This window comes from Pelodiscus sinensis, chromosome 5 (assembly GCF_052426305.1).
Source record: "Pelodiscus sinensis isolate ZL-2025 chromosome 5, ASM5242630v1, whole genome shotgun sequence".
In the NCBI taxonomy this organism is placed as follows: domain Eukaryota; kingdom Metazoa; phylum Chordata; order Testudines; family Trionychidae; genus Pelodiscus; species Pelodiscus sinensis.
The window spans coordinates 114,508,808-114,529,011 of record NC_143056.1 but is presented as its reverse complement, the minus strand read 5'-3'; the positions used below and the strand labels follow the sequence as shown (position 1 = coordinate 114,529,011).

The following is a 20,204-nucleotide window of genomic DNA, read 5'->3' as shown; positions in this document are numbered from 1 at the left end:
ACTTACCAGCAATCCTACTCGCCTTGCTACCAACTCTTTTATAACGGTGGCGTCGTCCCTGTCTTACGACCTTTTCTGACTAGCATTGTAAGTGGTACACCATCCTCCTCTCTGCCCCGTCCCAATAATGTTTTAAGATGTTCGCTGCCCTTGGGTGTCAGGCTGAATAAGTGAAGAAAACAAACTGGTTTTCACACGATTTATACTGTGTGTCAAAAAAATATTGCTGAAGGGGATAGCGAGGTGGGTGTGGAACAGTAGCTAAACCTAAGTATTTGTCTCTTTTCTGAGGAAAACTCCTAGTAGTGAAGCATTCCCCAGAAAACAAAGTAAGAATTACAGTAAACAGCAGTCCATAAGATCCATCCAGAGGCTCAGCTGGTGTAAATCAGTTTAGCTCCATAGACTTCAGCCTAAGGAAGATGGGCTTGCTGCTCGCTTCCATTTTGCATCGGTAGCATGCTCTGAGGGGCTCTTGAAAATGTACGGCCAGTTTCACCAGTGTGTTCTAGCTGCTTTGCCTTGATTCACTGAGTCAAAGCAGCCATAAACCTGGCTTAATGGACTGGTTACAATGGCTGTACAGCTGCTTTGCCTCACCCCAGGCAGAGCATTCTAGTTAATCATGCCCAAAATGTTCAACTGCCTTGCGCAATATTATGTTTAACTGACTCGGCACTAATCTGCCTATTTATTGCTTTGCCCTGCCATAATTAACATCATTCACGTATTTCCCTCTCTCTTTATCGACTTTAAGAACTGAGAGACTATTCGCACATCTTGTCTGACCTCTTGTGGCCTTCTATGACTTTATATGTAATTTTAGTGAGCTTTTCAATAGAGCAGAGGAAGGCGAGCGCCTGTATGGGGAAAAGTGTTTCAAATAGTCAGAATTACTTCTTTCCTGCTGCTTACTAGAGTTAAATGTTTAGCTGCCCTGCGAAGGACAGGGGGAACTAAGCTTACAGTGGGTGCTACCGCTTTCCTTACTGGAGACTCTTTGTCTAGGGAAAAAAAACCCAGGCCTGGCACACTTTACCTGCTCTCTCCACAAAGTCCAACAAGTGGCCTTAAATCAGAGACCTGAGCATCTGTAATGCCATGTGTTTCCCTCTGGACCACAAAAAACTCCGGTGTCCAGCGTATGGTTTCACCCTACAATTATTTTTCTCAGCAAAATCAGCTATCGTCTCTCTTCTGTCCTGGCTTGTGAGCAGTCCCATGCTTCAGAGCGTGAAGCGTGTGGTGAATAGGGGAACCAAACTGGTCGTGAGGAGGGATCTGTGTGGCGTTCCTCCGACTCCCACTGGCTTGCTGGGTGATTTTGGGCTTCCTGCTTGCATCAGTTCCCGCCCCAGCAGCAGAATGAGAACAATGGCACTTCCCGTCCGTTAAGTGCTTTGAGATCGAGAGATGAAAAGTGCTATGTAGCAGCCAGGTATTATCGTTTTTATATGAACACGAAGGTCAAGCTAACTCTTAAGCACGTTGAGAATCAAAGTCTAAGTGTTTTGTTCTTACTCTTGCAAACTGTTCACAACAGACTCTTGTCAGTCACCTAAGAGCACTCAGATTTATGGCCAAGACTTTCAAAAGTTAGTATGACCTTCATTTTTAGGTGCCCAACTTGAGAACTTCCTGAAAATCAAGCACCTTTACCATGTCTCACGGTAGGCCCCCAAAATCACTAGACACTTGAACAAATCTTGGACACAGCTTGTGAACATACCGTGGTAAAGTAGCTCCAGTTATCTGGGGGATTGATTCCCACCCCTGAGATATTTATGTAGAATAAAATGTTTGAGACTGAAGAGGTCTGTAAACAACAGGGTTATCCGTTTTGGTCCCCTGCAGTTTCAGGTAGAGACGGTAGGGGGAGTAGAGGGACTATGAAATATGCACATAGACGATCCTAGGAGGTGGCTGTCCGAAACTGGATGGGGGTGTAAGCTTTAACTAAGATGTCAGTGTTATAGTCAGTAACATTGTTATCCGGGGGGACATGTTAAACAGAAACCAAGAGGTTAAGTTTACATCTTCTTAATGATAACTGGGACCCATTCATTTTCTAAAGGGAAACTAATATTTTGTAATGTTTATTGGAAAAAAGTATATTTTCTGTGAGGCTAAACTTTCTTCCCCACCCAGCCAAGCATAAACATATGGGTATAACTTCTGACATTTGTGATGGTAAATGCTAGTATACAGTAACAAGAGGCAGCTTAGGGCTCCTGGAGGGGAAAATAGTTTAGCAGCATTCAAGAGAGAATTAGAAATGCAATGAGTGTAAGTAACATTTGCAGCTGTACTTGTGAGGTCAAAGCATTCTGAGGGCTCATAGTCCTCATGCTTCAGTGTGCACACAGATTGCCTTTGGAAATTAAGAAGGGATTCTTCCCTTCCCCCAGACAGTTGAATGCATTATACTGCAAAAGTAGGTGGAGTTCTTCACTTTCCTCACAAACTCCAAATGCATTAGTACAATAGACTCCACATTCCAAATGGAATTCGACAGCTGGGGATGAAATTCACTTCCACATAAGTGGCCTTCACAAGCACGTCTATACCAGAATGCGAGACATGTAGCACACTTGCAGCTGGTCCAGATCAGTGGACTCGGGCTTGGGTCATGGGGCTAAAATTTGGTATGTAGACATTTTACAATTTTACAGCTCTGCAAATTAAGCGTTGCAAGCCAGCCACAGGTGTTTAAAAGCTATGTGGACATACCTATAAGGCCCAGAAAGGCTACTTTGCATTACGATCATTTTATTGATGGGGAAGCAGAGAGAAGCTAAGTGACTTACTCAGAGCTATGCATCAAGTTAGTTTCAGCACTGGCTGTATGGCTTGTGGGCAAATACTGGGCCCTGGGCTAGTTCTAATCCTCGAGTATTAACTCCTGATGGGCCCCCACTGCTATATTTACCTGCATGGCCACAGGTACTGGTGAAGCCCACTCCCGTTGTCCGTGGATTGCTGTTCCCAGACAATGAGAGTTGCAGGAAATGTGTCCCTGTCCACACTGCTTCCCACCACTCCCATTGGCCAGGAACAGCGATCCCCAGCCAACGGGAGCTGCAATCACCTGTACCTGTGGCTGTGCCGGTAAACATAGCAGCGGTAACTGCTGCCATATTATTGCCTACCCCTGGCATGTAGTATCCAAAAGAAAGCTCCTATGTCGATGGACTGCCATGCAAAGCCCCAGTATAGATAGAATACCAGTATCCTGACTTCAGTCTTTTGTTCTCTCACCAGACTATGTTGCTCAGGTCCTGCTTTTCTTTGTCTCATCTCTCTCAGGCTGCAAACAAAATGTTCATTGTCACCACCTTCTGGGAATCATTCCGGCCCGCTGTGTTGCCAGCCCACTTCCTATGTGATCAGCTTCCTCTGCTTCTCCTTTAACGTCAGCACTTCTTTGAGTCCATACACCCGAGAATTCCCATAGCAGCATGTGTCTTATTACAAAGATTTCTCCTTTGAGAAACTGTAATGCTTCCCTGAGTCAAAGTTTTATTATTACGTCTGACTTGCGTTCCTCCGGTCCCAGTGGCAGCTGCAAGTCTTCTGTTTTCTTCTTATAAGGCAAAGGCTTTTTGCAGCAGTACTTCTCTCTGGGGATCCAAAGGGAAGAATCCTGTATGGCCCCTCCTGCACTAATCCTTCTCTTTTGCACCTTTAAATGGTGTGCCTCTGAAATGTGTGCATACAAAAATCAGCTGTAAAGAATGAGAAAAGGCTCTGGCACATGGGTCCACTGAGCAAAGGAAAGTTAGCTTAGTGGGGTTCTTATGTTGGTCAGACCAGAAGGAGAAGAAAAGGGAGTCTGTTACAGGAGTTAAAACAGAGGACTGAGAGTCAGGTGAGTGGGGTTCTATTCTAGATTATTCATAATACAGGCAGTCCCCAAGGAGCGGCCGCGCTACTGGACCAACCCAGCAGCACCCGAGCTGCTCTGCCCCAGGCGTCCCCAAGTCAGCCGCTGCTGAAACTGACCAGCGGCTGACTACAGGAAGCCCGAGGCAGAGCAGCTGACTTGGGGATGCCTGGGGTTCTTAAGTTGAATCTGTATGTAAGTCGGAACTGGTGTCCAGATTCAGCCGCTGTTGAAACTGATCAGTTTCAGCAGCGGCTGAATCTGGATGCCAGTTCCGACTTACATACAGATTCAACTTAAGAACAAACTTACAGTCCCTATCTTGTACGTAACCCGGAGACTGCCTGTATTCCAGATTTTCAAAGAGAGGTAATTAAATATGTCTTCAGGCATTTAAATGAGTAGCCTGATTTTTTAGGTATTGAGTGCCTATTACTCCCATTGGTTTAGTCTTTGCAGATTGGGGAAAATAATCCTTGCCCCGCTCATGGGTATGGTGAGGCGTAATTAATTAGATCTTTCAGTGAGCTTTGCTTTGTATTCGACATACAAAGGATTGCTGCTGGAGTGACTTAGTGGGGCCTGCAACTGTCATGAAAATAATTCAAGCAAAAAGCAGAGCATTGCAGGCACAGCTAAAATGCATGTAGAAAGGTCCCAAAGGGCTGGAGCATTTTACAGTTTAAAGTTTCATCGTGCCTTTCAAAATGGCCTGAAACTTAAAAAAAGACACATCTGCAATATTTTTTCAGACAAGTATCATCTGGGTGATTGGTTGGTTAGTTTGCTTCAGGGTGTGACTACAGATCAGGGGATGGATCCTCATTCCCCTGTCTTTGGATATTTCGCACTCAGACAGCCATAAACCTGTCCTAACAGGACAGCTGGGAATTCGCCTTGAGTCCCAGGAGTGGCAAAACTGGCTCTCCCCTCCCTGGCTGGTGATAGACTACTCTGAATTATGCCAAACTCCCCAGTGAGCACCAGAATTGGTAGAATGGAAAAGCAAAAAGTCAGGTTAGAAGCCTAAGTGGGAAAGACTTGGTATTTCAATAGGCTTGTGACACAAACTTGACATTTTTCTATAGGAAAATGAAAATGTGGCTTGAAAATCTCTTCTGTCTATCTTGGTTGCTTGTTTTTGCTTTGGAATTTTGAAGGGGGAGAAAGTGAAAAGTCATGTCTTGAGGGATTTATTAGTAGCAAGCAACAAATACTACCACAGACATTTGAAACCAGGACCAATGGACTTTACGTGCTATTCCATTTTGATAAAGGCATCTGTGTTAGTGGGAGTACCAGGTTCCACAGGAGTGAGAGAAAATATACAGAGCTGATATTCTGTAATAATTGAATCCCATTTTTATACAGCAAACACTACTGTGGGTGTTAAATTATGCCCGGCATATGGCTCTTCTGTGGCCTGTGGGAAAATACACATTGTTTCGATTTCTGTATATTTCTTTATGGCAGGTTTTTACCTTCTTGTTCTGCTAAGATATTAGAAATCATCATATGGTTGTATATTCCCAGGAGAAATTCCCATTTGAAAGGTTTTGCATGAAAGTAATTTCTCTCTGATGACCCTTGGAAACCAACTAGCAATGGAGATTTCTTTGTATTCAGTTCGTCATTTTGTTAGGCTCCTATTCTTCAAACATAACTGTAGGTTATTTCCCGGAGCCAACCTAGGCTAGACTCAGCTCTCATTGATGGAATCCATCAATGGAATCCAGGATAACCTACCTAACAGCACTTTGAAAGGACATCAAATAAATATAAACAATTTATGATCGCTACTTCAGCCACAGAAGAAACAAAAGGTTTAGTTTGGATCTTTTGGAATTGAGTTACATAAAATTGAAGGTTTTGGTCATGTACAGGTTAAACCTCTCTAGTCCGGCACCTTCAGGACCTGACCGGTGCCAAACCATGGAAAGTCAATATTGTCTAGCAGCATTAGCAACATTCCCACTGCTTTACTGGGCTTGTAGAAAACATTTAGGGGTAAATTAGAGCTAACCAGCAGCACAAAACAGTGAGAGCCAGGACTGTTGGCTGTAAACAAACTTTATGGGACCACGGGAAACTTGGCCACACTCGTGACAAATGGACATCTGGCTAACTTAAATCATGCCAGCCCACAGACGTTGTTAGACCATATGGTACAGGACTAGAGAGTTTCAACCTGAATTTGTTGTTTTAGCATTACTATTATTATGTCAAAGTGAAAGAGCAAAATGATCAGATTCTTCTATATTTACTCATATTTACAATTTATGGTCGCTACTTCAGCCACAGAAGAAACAAAAGGTCTAGTATAGATCTTTTGGAATTGAAAGAGTTATATAAATTGAAGGTTTTGGTCATGTACAGGTTAAACCTCTCTAGTACGGCACCTTCGGGACTGACCGGTGAAGTACCTGGTTCTGTGAGAACTCCCATTGATTTCAGCAGGATATTCCATCAGCAGAGTATGGCTGGGCGGCAGAATCTAGAGTTTAGTGCTGAATATAAAAGGGTAGATTTTCAAAACAGCTCAGTACCCATTTTCAAAAGAGCTCGGTTCCCAGTGGGGCACTTAAGTCAAGTGACCAGATTTGTGAACAATAGAAGCCGATGTAATAAAAAAATCTGTCCATTTGACTTAGGTTGTTCAATGAAGGCTGAGCTTTTTAGAAAATCAGGACTTTGGGGTGCTTTAGTAGAAGCACTTGGGTGCTGAGCTCTTTTGAAAACCTTACCCCAAATATTTTATATTTTAAAACACACAAATTAAAACAAAGGTAAGCTGAATATAAAAATGGCACCAGAGCTTGGTCAAGACCTTGGAATCCCACCCTGCCATATCTTGAGAAAAGCTGCAAGCAGCCATATCTTTGACCTTCAGAGGGGTTATTCTTATTATATAGTCATCATTGCCCTTCAGATTTTATCATCCCATTCCTCCAAGCACGTGAAACTGCTGAAGTCAGTGTAATGGATGTAACTACATAGCCCACAAGAGACCAGTATGTATTTAAAGTTTGAACTACTTAGATCCATATTTGTCCTGTGCTGAGGGACCCAGCTGTCTTCCTGAGATTGCAACTCTGTGCAGTACTTCACATCAGCCAAAGAATACAGAAGGATCCACTCATGGTCTGAAAATTCATTGGAAGGCTCAACCAGGATCTTGAAGCTCGAAGAGAAGGTAAACTTTACATCAAGGAAGGGGAATCTTTTTTTGGGTTGGGGGCCACTGACCCACAGAAAAATCAGTCAGGGGCCCCACACGAGTGAAAAACCTTCACTGTGGCCCCTGACTGAGAAGGAGAAAGACACTCCCCATATTCCCTTGATACACCAGAGCCTAGGAGTCCCAGCCTAGTAGATTTTGTGTGCTCCAGCCCTACAAGGGGTAGCAGGGGTGCTGGACCACCAGCACGGGCTCCACAATGCTGGGGGGGGGGATTCTAAGCCTTGGGAGCCAGATCCAGGCAAACCGGGGGCCACATCCATCCCACAGGCCTGAGGTTCTCCACCCCTGCTTTACATGAACAAATATTGCCTGTCATGTTGATGTACTAGATATCCTGCAAATGTCTTAGCTATGAGTAGCTGGGTGGTGAAGAGTTGTCTGACATGCTTAGCTTTATTTTAATTTTTGTTTTGTTCATTGTTTTGAGGTGGGAAAATTGGCCATTAAAAATCAGAAGCCTCAGGAAATAACACCTTGAAGCACCATTGTTCGAGGCATTTTAAAACCAGGCTTTCAAAAGCTTTCAAAAGTTTACTGAAGGGAATAATCCTACACTAGCTAGAGGTTGAACTAGACAACTTTTCATCTTGATCTTCAGTGACTGTCACAAAATTACCATTCTTGACACCAAATCTCTGTCACATATACTTTGTGTTTAGCATCCATTTCTCAAGACCCAACTTTACTTGCAGATATTTAATACGATATCATCATCATAATTATGGTGTAGTAACTACATTAGAAAGAATGGGTAAAAATCAACTCTGTGTGATGTGGGTCATCCAATTTATTTATGTTCCCCATGATTTATTTCTGTCCCTAAATGATTTGTCTACACTGTCATTTTTAGTCTTCCTTGCTCAGAAACCTAGGTACAAATTGACCCCTGATGATAGGCAGCAATATATGATAGCAAATGACATATCTTTTAAGTCTGATATCTTGGGCCCTTGAAATTGGTCCTACTAGAAAGCAAGATGGTAAAAAGCTCTGTATAAAGTAGCAAATACTAAGCAGTGTCATTTTTATTTATAGAAAAGTCGTCACTTGCTTTTTTGGGTTAAACAAAGGGACTTTGGAGGGAGAAGCAATTCTACATTTGGGAGGAGAGAAGGGAGCAGTGACACGTTAATTTGAACTAAGTCCTCATTCCACGAGGAGTAACTTAATTACTTAGTTTGAATTAGTTCGAATTAACAAGGACTTAGTTCGAATTAACGTGTCACTGTTGTGTGTAGCCGCACGGCAATGAGCTCGGGCTAGTGAAATTTCAAAATGGCGACATGATGGGAACATTTTCAATTCTTAGGCTTAGCCTTTGGGATGATACATGTTGAAATTGTTCTTCTGTGATAGTCCCCCACAGAAACTTACTGAAAAACACCCAACTGCAGAAATGGCACTGCAAAGCCTTAAGTCTGAGTGAATCAACCAGGGTTTTTTTTTTTTTCTGAATTCCATTCTGTCTTCCCTTTCCCCCTACCCAAGTTCTCACACATACTGAGAAGTGCAGAAGTCAAGATATTTTCATCATGGCGACCAGAATCATGAAAAGGGAAACTATGGTCCAGCAACATACCTCCATTAAAGTCTCTAGCTCTAGCTCCAGCTCTAGCTCCGAGATGCAGCATACATCCCAGACCACCAGGATTGTGGGAGGCAAGTACCATTTCAGTCTCTGGAAGTGAATGCCACCTCAAAGGGTGTTGTCATGGCTTTTAGATTATAAATCTGGCTAACATAAAGAGTCACTTTGCCTTGTAATGCTTGCATTTCTGAGTGTATGGAATAGGATGGTTGATCCAAATCAGTCCATGGTCCAGGCTAGATACCACAGGCAGAAAACAGGTCTTAGGAGGTTAAAACCCAATGCAAAATTCATGACAACTACAATTATTGAAACATTTGAAAAGCAGGTTTTCTAGTTAAGGTACTTAAATAGCCTTCATTCTCATAATACGGATTTGCCTCACAATCTGTCATATTTTTTTTATCTTCACAACAACCCCTGTGAGGTAGGGAATTGATAATATCCCCATTTTATAAATTGGGAACTAAGTTTCAGAGAAACTATGCTACTTGTCCAATTGAACCTGGTCTCAAGTCCTCCAGGCTTGTGCCCTATGCACTGAGCCATTGAAGGATCTTTCCCCACAACAAACAAATACCTTGAAAGCCACATTTCTGTTCCTCCGGACTAACATTTTTCTTCTAACAGAGGAAATTAAGTCAAGGAAATCTTCTGTCACTGTGGAGTCCTTCAGCATGGTGACACGCTCTTTTGAGATCCCATTAGGAGAAAGCATTCCTGAATTTGTGGAGAAGCCTCATCCACTGACAGCAGCTGAGGGTAAGCAGAACTCCATGCCACTGAAAAATCATCTCATAACCAGGACAGGAAAGATATTGGGTTTCAAAACAGGTGCCTTAAAGGAGCATGTCAAACCTGCATGTGTGAGTGCAGAAAGGGCATTGCGTGTGGAAAACATGTAGTTGAACGCACAAAATGGGTAACTATGCATGCAAATGGCTGGTTTCATTTGCAAATGACTGTCATGTATACTCATCTGTTTCATGAGGCATATATCAACTATTTATTTTTAGGGCCTTGCCCTGCACATATTGAAATTGATGGCAAAACTCCCATTGACTTCAAAGGTGTAGATGATTCTTTAGTGAGATCCAAATTATGCTCACCTTCCTTAGGCAACCCTCCCATCTGGGGATGTTCTGCCTAAGTAAAGCCAGAAGAACGTGCCTCTTGTAAATAAATGTGTAAATAAATAAGTTCTTCAGTCATCCATAAAGTCTTCCAGGAAAAGTGGAGTATACAAGATTTAACTATCTAATGTGAAACAGAAAGAAAGACTTTTTGAGTCTTCGGTGCTCATCTTGCACAAAAAGGGGACGGTCCCATTTTTACCTTTTCCTAAAAGTGCAGATCACTTTTAGTGAGCCCGTATAAGCCAAAATATAACTTCCCTGGAATCAATAGAGCTACATTCATCTGAGCTTTTCCAAAAAGGAGAAGAGATTATACAGTTAAGGTGGCCCCAAGTAATGAAAGCGAGTGTAGAGAAACTGTATAATGGACAAAAGTTGTTCCTTTTTTCATTCCTCACTGTAGTGTTTCTCCTCCTTTAATTTCAGGTGACAAAGCAATATTTCGAGCTAAAGTGAAAGGGACCCCCAAGCCCACTGTAACATGGAAAAGAGAAAGTGGAATACCAATAAAAGAAGGTTCAAAAGTGTTTTTTGATAGTATCAATAAGGAGTATGTGCTGAAGGTAATGCATGTCTTTCACTATTTTTGGCTCGTACTTGATTATATTATCATTGTCTCTATAAAAAAATACCACTGTGTTCTTCAGCAATGGCCTAAGAGATTGCAGGTTGCCATAGTCCTGCTGTAGTATCTGGGGGTATTGCGTGATGTACAGGTGATGACATTCGGCCCCGTATGGAGCCCAGGGCCTCGATATAACCCCAGACCATTTTCTACTTGTTTGTACAGTGCCTACCACAATGGGCCCTGATTTTTCATTGTGGTTGCCAAGCTCTACTGTGGTGGAAATGATGATGCTACGCTGATGGAGAACTGAAGTCCCATTTTAGCCCTATATCGAATTGAGGGTGATTAGCAGTAAAAGGTCTGCCCTTATGTCCACCTTCCTTCATCGCTCCCATCTGCTCTGTCCTTGACCTTATCCGAGCTCATGTCCTCTTTCAGGCAGTCCTTTATGCTCCCCAGCCTGCCTGCTGCATGCCACGTTCCTTCCCTGTCCTCCTCCAGAAAGCTCCCTCATGAAAACCCATCTGTTCCATGGGCCTCACACCCAGTGCCTGGTAGCTGCCCTGTTCTTTGTTGAATGCTCTCTATCTAGTAATGCATGTTTTGGGTTATATTCACCTCCATGCAGAGGGCCAGCCTGAAGGACAGATCACGGAAAGAAACTCAACTATTTATGCTGAGAATATATCCCATTTCAGACCAAGAATCTCTAAATCTAGGGCTTGATCTAGAGCCTATTGAAATCAATGTAAGGACTCCCTAACCCAGATCCTCAAAGATCATTTGACACCCCCGCCCCACTGCCTTCAGTGGGTTTTGGATCAGCCCACTAAGTGCTTCATTTCCTTAACCCCTGGAGTAGGAGTTGCAGGATCGGGCTCCAAATTTCTCCCTCAAGTGTTTTTATTTTCAACAGATGATTCCATAAACTTCTGGAAACACAGCATTTAAAATAAATACATGGTGGATTTCCTGAGTCCACTTTAATATATTTGAGCCACTAACCCTTCTGGTAGCATTTGGAGCTGGTTGATGGGCCTCTGTGGCCATGTGTTTCTTCTTCCAGCTGGAGTCCCTCGCCTCAGATGATGCTGATAACTACAAGTGCATCGCATCCAATGATCATGCTGATATCATCTACACCGTGTCCTTGATTGTGACTGAAAGTAAGTGCCTGGGGTCCAGCTTGATTAATAATGAGGTGAATTAAGAATGAGATTTGGAAGGATCAAGTTAGCTCCTTTTAGGAATCTTGGTGAATGAGGCAAATGCTTAGTTCCAAGTAATTTTTCTCTACCAGGAGGGGGGAAAAGCTGCCCTAGCATGCTAATTTTTATTTACACAAGATGTAATGACTGTAGTAGTCAGGATGTAGTGATAAAATCAGGATATTTGACCATTTTAATATTTCTATCTGTAATACTTCCTCCCCCGCCATTATCATATTGTCTGCGTGCCTCACGATCTATGGTGCATTTATCCCTACAGTATTCACAAGAGGTAGGGAAATGCTATTACCCTCATTTCACAGATAGAAAACTGAGATATAAAGAGACTAAGTGTCCTGCCCGAGGTCACACAAGAAGTCCGTGGTAAAGCAGGAAACTGAAATTGGATTTCCTGAGCTTGCAGCTGGTCTTCTAACCACTGGACCATCCTCACTCTTGTAGCATGAGTAAGATTCACCCCACATACAGGGTTCCCACAAGGTCTAAGAAGGCTTGGGGTGGTGCGGAGGCCTTGTGCAGGTGCTCTGAACTAGAGGGAATTTCACCTCAAGCACTGTCCTCTTGGGCCACCAGGTGCACCTTTAAACCTCCTCCTCCTTCACCACTTCACCCTGACATGTTCCTGTGTGCTGCACTGGGACCTTTTTTACTTGTCACCATCTTCCTTTGTTCCTTTTGTTTACTAATGAGGATGATAATTTCTCCACCATTTTTGGGAAGTGGAAAAGTGATGGTTACTGGCCGTTACCTGTGAGAAGCCAGCGTTTCCATGGCGAACATCTCACACCGTCACGTGGGAGTTGTAGGTTTAAGATGGAGTTTGTCACTCATCTTGGCTCCTCCCTTCCCCAAGGGTCAGTGTGACACAGGATTGTTGGTTAATTCCATTTTATTCTCATGTTGGCTTGTCAAGATGCACAAAGGAGAGGTAGTAGCCCCAGAGCCCTGACAATAGCACACACTGCCGGCACTAGTAAGAGCCAAGCATTTCCCACTCAGCTGTGATTTCCACAGGGCTTTTCACCTCAGGAAAGGCTGTACGGTCATGTCGTCAGAGGACCAACCGCATTTCCCCTCCAATACACAGTTTGATTAGAGGGTCCACCTAGTTCCATATTAACAGCCCATTTCATGCCTTATACTGCAGACTTGTAGACAGCTGCTGTCAATCTGGGTATGTCTACACTACAGCACTAATTCGAATTAGTTAATTCGAACTAAGCTAATTCGAATTAGTGCATCTAGACCTAAAAACTAATTCGAATTAGCGTTTTGCTAATTCGAAATACCATGTCCACATTGAGTAGACCCTGAACTGAAGTTAAGGCTGGCCGGAACCAGTGCCGGCAGGGCATCAGGTTAGGACTTAGACTGTGGGCCTGCTGCCTCAGGCTAGCTGAGGGCTGTGCTTAAAGGGACCCAACTCCCACCCCAGACAGACAGTTCTCAGGGTTCCCCGCTTGCTTGTCTACTTCGATGAGGAATGGCAAAGCAGTCCTGTCTTGGAGTGCCCTAAGTGCCCTCACTCGGCACATCACAGCTCTCGGCCATCAGCCCGGCTGCACTTGCCACAGACTGCCATCCGGGAGGGTCAATCGGGGGGCTGTCAGGATCCAGGAGGCCCTGCAGGAGAGCTTCCACCCCGAGGAGCCCGCAGAGCCACCCCAGTCCTCCCAATCGGGGGCTCGTACCCCATTCCTCCCTTACCTCCTTCCACTTACCCCTTCCTAGCCCCCCTTCCTGATGTAAAAAATAAAGGACACGTGTGTTCAAAAATAGAAACTCTCTTTATTTAACAAAACTGGGGGGGGGGGGAATGAACCTCTGGGGAGAGTGGGAAAAGGAAGTGGGAGAGGGGAAGAGAGAGGGTGGGAGAGGGGAGGGGGAAACTTGGGAGGAGGGAGCTGGAAGGGGGAAGCCAGAAGAAGAAGGAGGAGGGGAAATATAAAACTATGGTATGCTGTATCTTCAGTACTGTGTACAGATGTGGTCTCCTCACTTCAAAAAAGATATTTTGGCCTTGGAAAGGGTTCCGAAAAGGGCAACTAAAATAATTAGGGCTTTGGAACAGGTCCCATATGAAGAGAAGCTAAAGAGACTGGGACTTTTCAGCTTAGAAAAGAGGAGACTGAGGGGGGATATGATAGAGGTCTATAAAATCATGAGTGGTGTGGAGGGGGTGAATAAAGAGAAGTTCTTCATTAGTTCCCATAATATAAGGACTAAAGGACACCAAATGAAATTAATGGGCAGCAGATTTAAAACTAATAAGCGAAAGTTCTTCTTCACACAGCACATAGTCAACCTGTGGAACTCCTTGCCGCAGGATGCTGTGAAGGCTAGAACTATAACAGAGTTTAAAGAGAAGTTAGATACATTCGTGGAGGTTGGGTCCATGGAGAGCTGTTAGCCAGGGGGTAGGAATGGTGTCCCTGGTCTCTGTTTGTGGAAGGCTGGAAATGGATGGCACGAGACAAATGGCTTGGCCATTGTCTTCGGTCCATCCCCTCCGGGGTACCTGGTGCTGGCCACTGTTGGCAGACAGGCTACTGGGCTAGATGGACCTTTGGTGTGACCCAGTACGGCCGTTCTTATGTTCTAAACTCAGGGCTCGGGGTTGGGGGTCTCAATGGACCAACTTGATTTTCATGCAAACCTGCTCCTGGGTTCACATGTGGCCTTTGGTGGCCAGGCTGGCAGGAATCCTGCCCTAGACGGCCGTATTCCTGTGCCTAGTGCGGAGGTCGTGGATGTTGGAGGCCTCCCCCCAAATCTCGATGAGGTCCACGATCTCCGCACTAGACCAGGCAGGCGCCTGCCTTTTGCGGCCCCGGGCAGGCTACTGGGAGCCGCCAGCCTGGTCCTGGGAAGAGGCGGAGGGCTGGGTGGCAGCAGGTGGCTGGCTCATGCCGTGCCAGGTGCAGGGTCTGCTGGCTGGGTGCTGGCAGGCTTGCAACTGGCACAAGCACTGTATCCAGACCGTGCCCCTTTAAGGGCTCCGGGGCCGGAAGGGGGGGCAGAAAAGTTTCCCTGGTTTGGCCCAGAGTGGCCACCAGGGCAACCCGGGAAGGGCTAGCCTCCCACTAGTTCGAATTAAGTGACTACACAGCCCATAATTCAAACTACTTAATTCGAACTAGGCGTTAGTCCTCGTAGAATGAGGTTTACCTAGTTCGAATTAAGCGCTCCGCTAGTTCGATTTCAATTCAAACTAGCAGTTTGTATGTATAGCTGCTATTAAAGTTAATTCGAACTAACGACTGTTAGTTCAAATTAACTTTGTAGTGTAGACATACTCTCATTGCTTTGTAGCACAGGGTTAGGATGGTGCTCAAACCTCCCTGTGTGGTTTTTCATGTCTTGGTCTGTTCATCCGCTTTTGAGACCTGCTGCAGGACTGGTCCCTTAGCCTGCAGAGAGTCAAACCTAAGTAATCTCTCAAGGTGTCGCTGTGTATTATTGTGCTTCAGCTGAATCAATACAGTTGTTTGCTTTGGCATTTTTTTTCCAGGTCAAGAAAAATTGGATTTCAAAAAAATGCTTAAAAAGAGGTGAGAAGTTCTATCTCTGGTGGATTTATGTATTATGTGAATAAGATGAACAGGTGCATACTGAGGCTAAGTCTACACTGCAGTGCTATTTTGGGATACTGGAGATATCCTGAAATAGCTATTTAATTACTTATGGTACCTATGTCATAGAACTAGAAGGGACCTTGAGAGGTTATCAAGTCAAGTCAAGTCCAGTCCCCTGCCCTCATAGCAGGACCAAGTACCATCCCTGACAGATTTGCTCCAGATCCCTAAATAGTCCCCTCAAGAATTGAACTCACAGCCCTGGGCTTAGCAGGCCAATGCTCAAACCACTGAGCTATCCCTCCCCCTTTTGAGCATGCTCATTATTTCAAAATATAACAGGCTTGCTATTCCAATGTCCCTCTAAACCTCATTCCACAAGTAGTAAGAGACATTTCGGAATAGCGATTTATTTAGAAATAAGAATTGTGTAGACAGTGCCACATTTTGAAATAAGTTATTTAGAAATTGACTGGAAATAAGCTATTCAATTTGCGTAGCTTATATTGTGTTGCTTATTTCGAGCTATGGGTGCCATGTAGACGCACCCTGAGAGGCACTAGGCCATTCCTACATAGCAGAACCCCACTTGAGGTACAAGCAGTGTACAGTGAACCCTCGTTTATCACGGTAGATAGGTTCCAAACCCGACCGCGATAGTTGAAAATCCGCGAAGTAGGGACACCATATTTAACATGTATACAGAGAGCCCTCGCTACTTCGCGGTTCGACCATCGCGGATTCACGTATATACATAATGTAATGAAAAAAGTCCGCGAAGTCGTGAATCCGCGATGGTCGAACCGCGAAGTAGCGAGGGCTCACTGTAGTGCTCATGGCTCCCAGTTTTGACACTGTCATGTTGAGACTCAGTAACTCACAGGTCAGCCCACTCTCTGCCCCTCCCTATCCTCCCGCCTTCCCCCAGGCACCAGACTAGAGGAAAAGGCAACTCCCAGTAGATTCTCTGACAATGATGCTGGTGATTGTACCGTCCCTCCATCCAGCAGTGGGGAAAATCAATATCACGTCCTCTTTTCCCACAAAGGGTGGGGGAGCCCCATTCTTGTTTGAAATCTTGCCAATGGGAAGTCTGGGCCTACAGCTTCCGGAGGCAGGGACCCCATTACATCCAGTGCTGGAGAGATGAGTGGAGCTTTTATTGCTATAAAATATGCCCTGAATTATATGGGGGTCTGTGCGCAGGGGCCCTCCTGCTCCAAAGAAGAAAATGAAGGTGGTTGATGAGAAGGAAATGCTTGAGATCCTCTCCAAGGTGCCGAAAAAGGACTTTGAGAAGGTCTGCATGGAATACGGTTTCACTGACTTCCGTGGGCTCCTCAAGAAGCTAAAGGAGATGAAGAAAAAGGTGGAGGTTGAGGTTAGTAATGCCGTCAGCTTTCAAAACACCTTGAACATACATTTCTATTTTTGTGTCTATAATGAACAACACGCCTACGCACAAAGTACACTACATAAAGTAATGGCCTTCAGAGGCAGCATCGCTAAACACTTTCCAGAGAGTCAGCTGTAAGCAGAGGAGAAAAGGATTTCATTAGACATGGGCCTGGAAGAAAATCCAGATCCAAACAAATTAGCAGGGGAAGCGGCAGTTCAAAATCCAGAACTTAATCCATATCCAAGTTTTGTGACTGGTCCTCTGGCTTGGATTTTCAAAGGAGCCTAAAGTTATTAGGTGTCCAAGTCCCATTGAAATTCAGCGAGGGGAATGTGCCTTCAACCCCTTAGAAAATAATGAGTGTTGTAAAAAGAATTCTCTTTGTAACAAAAGCCTCCACTTGTTCAGCCAGAAGTGCCAGGCAGAGCCTGCTTTACTGTACTGGTGTTTATTCTTTATATTATAACAGCACCTAAAGATTCCATCCACAATCAGATCCCTATTGTACGAGGTGCTGTAAAACATAGTCCATGCTCTAAAGAATTATCATCCAAATAGAGAAGGGAGACAGGGGGCATATTAATATCCCATTTGCAGACAGAGAACTGACACACATATGAAAATTAAGTGATGTGCCCAAGGTCATACAGGAAGTCTGTGGCCATAGCAGAATTGAACCTAGCCTTTCTGTGTTCATACTCAGATGCCTTAATCCAAGGTCATCCTTGCTGTCTACATGCACCAAAAACGCCAAACGTCCAGAACATGGAAACAGTGTTGCTTTTTGAATGTAACAAATTCCCAAGAACTAGTGATCAATAAAAATAATAGTAAAAATATCTATTATTAGTGGGAGCAAAGATCCAGTCTACTTGGAGCTGTAGGAGGCAATACCGATTCCTGTTTTATTTCTTGTTCTTGCAGGCAGTCAAGGTTCTGAAACCACTTGAGGATGTCTCCGCTAAAGTGGATTCCACAGCTGTATTTGAAACCATTCTGGAACTGAAGGACCCCAATACTAAGATGACATGGTATAAGGTAACCTCCTGCATTCTGTTTGGCTTGACTAAAATAGGTGGAGGGACTGAGATTCAATAGGTCAGCATTACTTAACGGAGGGCTTAGCTGTTAAAGCTGCAAGTGCACTTGTGAGTTTTTAAGAGAGTCAAGAATGTCTGACAGGCTGTTTGAGGATGTCTGACTAGGCCTACTCCTTCCTTTTGCTTTAGGTAAAGACATTGGACTGTTCCACCTTTGGCAAAGAATCCCTCTAGCACAGATTCCCCTATTTGGTTTCTTTTTAAATTTTTTTTACTAATCTCTCCAACCAGGGCTGCAGGTGGGTGGGGAGGGGGCAGTTGCTCCAGGGCCCGGCACTTTAAAAGTGCCCAGGGCTCCGGGCCACCATTACCACTACCATGGCAACAGCAGTGGCAGGAGCAGTGGGCCCTTTAAATCAACACCAGAGCTCTGTGCAGTATGGTCCGGGCGGTGCTGAGGTCTGGTTATGGAAGGCTAGTCCCTAACCTCATCCTTTTTGCCCAAGGTCCTGTGGGTGCCTGGTGCCGAGCCATCCCCTCCTTCCCAGATTGCCGAGGGCCTGGCAAAGTCTAGCCCTGCCTCCACCTGCTGAATCTCTGTTTATTTTGCCTACAATCACGATAGGCCAACTCCTGGGCTGTGTCTACACTGGGCCACTTATTCTGGAAAAGCAGCTGCTTTTCCAGAATAAGCTGCAAGCTGTCTACACTGGCCGCTTGCTTTTCCGGAAAAGCAATGACGATCTACTGTAAAATTGTCAGTGCTTTTCCGGAAAAACTATGCTGCTCCCATTCGGGCAAAAGTCCTTTTCCGGAAAAACTATTCCGGAAAAGGGCCAGTGTAGACAGCACAGTAGTCTTTTCTGCAAAAAAGCCCCGATCGCGAAAATGACGATCGGGGCTTTTTTCCGGAAAAGTGCGTCTACATTGGCCACAGACGCTTTTCCAGGAAAAGCGCTTTTCCGGAAAAGCATCCTGCCAATGTAGACGTGCTTTTTCCGGAAATACTTGTAACGGAAAACTTTTCCGTTTTAAGCATTTCTGGAAAAGGGTGCCAGTGTAGACGTAGCCCTGGTGTTTTACACAATCGGCATAAAACCACAGCAAAGTCAGGGCCAACTAAGGACTATGCAATAACGAAGGGCCTCATTTTTGGCATCCTTTTTCACATTGAATTGTACTTGGCCAGTCACTACACTGATTTCAGTGAGACGGTTCACAAAGGAAGCTACAGTGGGAATAGAGAATCTGATTATAGCCCTGAGTAAGGACTGCAGGATTTGGGCCATTACATAGCCGTGTGATCAGGACAGCCTCTTCCATAGGAAAGCTCTCAATTTATCGGATGGGATAATTATTTTGGAGATTATCCCCCTATTTAGTTACAGTGCCATTTTCTTGGTCACAATAATTACCCCTCTCAGTGCTATGTGATGTATTTTTCTAAAAGCCTGTAACAGCCTCTGAAAGGCTGACCTGCCTGGGCAAAGCATCATTCCTGGTCACCGCTTTCTATCTGCAATTGGTCAGTGGGCACCTAGAACGAGGACGGTTATTGTCGGGTTTATAGCGCAGCCCCATTGCTGGCTAAGCTTTTGGATAAGCCCTTTGCACCTGGTATGGTACATATTCTGCATGCATCTGTGTATCTTGGAAGAGCCTTTCAAAGGTGCAATGTTGTCAAAAAAGTAAATGTTCTCCTTTCCAGGGTAACGAACCCTTGCGAATTCAGTACTGTCTAGGAAAATATGAGATTAAGCAGATGGGAACAAAGCATATGCTGTACATCTTAAATGTGAATGAAAAAGATCTGGACACCTACAGTCTCGTAGTAGCTGACAAGAAACTCTCAGCACAACTGAAAGTGATAGGTAATTTTTTTAATTTTTACATGCATAGTAAGTGCGTACACTATGACAAACCTGAAGAGTCATCCTTAAAAGGACATTGTCGAGGTTGGTGAGTCAAATTGGAATCTATCTATCTATCTATCTATCTATCTATCTATCTATCTATCTATCTATCTACAACAACCATGACTCACTGGTCTTTCTATCCTGAAACAGAAAAGCACTACTGTGCATGTCATGATCAACCTCACAATAGCCACTGTGCACATATGAACAAGGGATGTACGTCAGAAATGGCAGATTTCAGCATGAAGCCTGATTATTATGCACAATAGGGCAAATTCCCCACCGACGCTAATAGGATTGACTGGGATATGAATCAGCAGAGTGTAGGGGGAAAGGTGTAAATGATGAAAAACGCCTTGGTCGTATCCTTTTAATGGAAGTGAACTAAGCTTACACAGTGTCACCAGGAATAGAGGGGGGTGTGCATGGCTAAAGAAGATGGGAGACCTTTCTCCACTGCTAGTCCTTACAGTTGCAGGACAAGTGGGTGGTTGCAATTTCTCAGGACATAATGGACCCCTGCTTTAAATTACAGCCCAAATCATCAGGTGTAGACAAAGGTGAGGCTGTCACCTCGCTTACACACAATTCTCTTTCTATTCCCCACTTCTGCCAACTATTTCTGTTGT

General features: G+C 44.4%; 1 protein-coding gene across 1 annotated transcript in view; it reads left to right on the top strand.

Moving 5' to 3' along the window:
* Positions 1-101: 101 nt before the first annotated feature.
* The window catches only part of IGSF22 (immunoglobulin superfamily member 22), a 53,917-nt gene continuing 33,814 nt past the window's right edge, over positions 102-20,204 (top strand). The window contains exons 1-9 of the mRNA XM_089778663.1: positions 102-3,868; positions 6,923-7,076; positions 8,613-9,474; positions 10,275-10,411; positions 11,483-11,582; positions 15,157-15,196; positions 16,427-16,601; positions 17,544-17,657; positions 19,368-19,530. Coding sequence (XP_089634789.1) covers positions 9,390-9,474; positions 10,275-10,411; positions 11,483-11,582; positions 15,157-15,196; positions 16,427-16,601; positions 17,544-17,657; positions 19,368-19,530 — 814 coding nt within the window. The 5' untranslated portion in view covers positions 102-3,868; positions 6,923-7,076; positions 8,613-9,389. The remainder of the gene's footprint in view (positions 3,869-6,922; positions 7,077-8,612; positions 9,475-10,274; positions 10,412-11,482; positions 11,583-15,156; positions 15,197-16,426; positions 16,602-17,543; positions 17,658-19,367; positions 19,531-20,204) is intronic.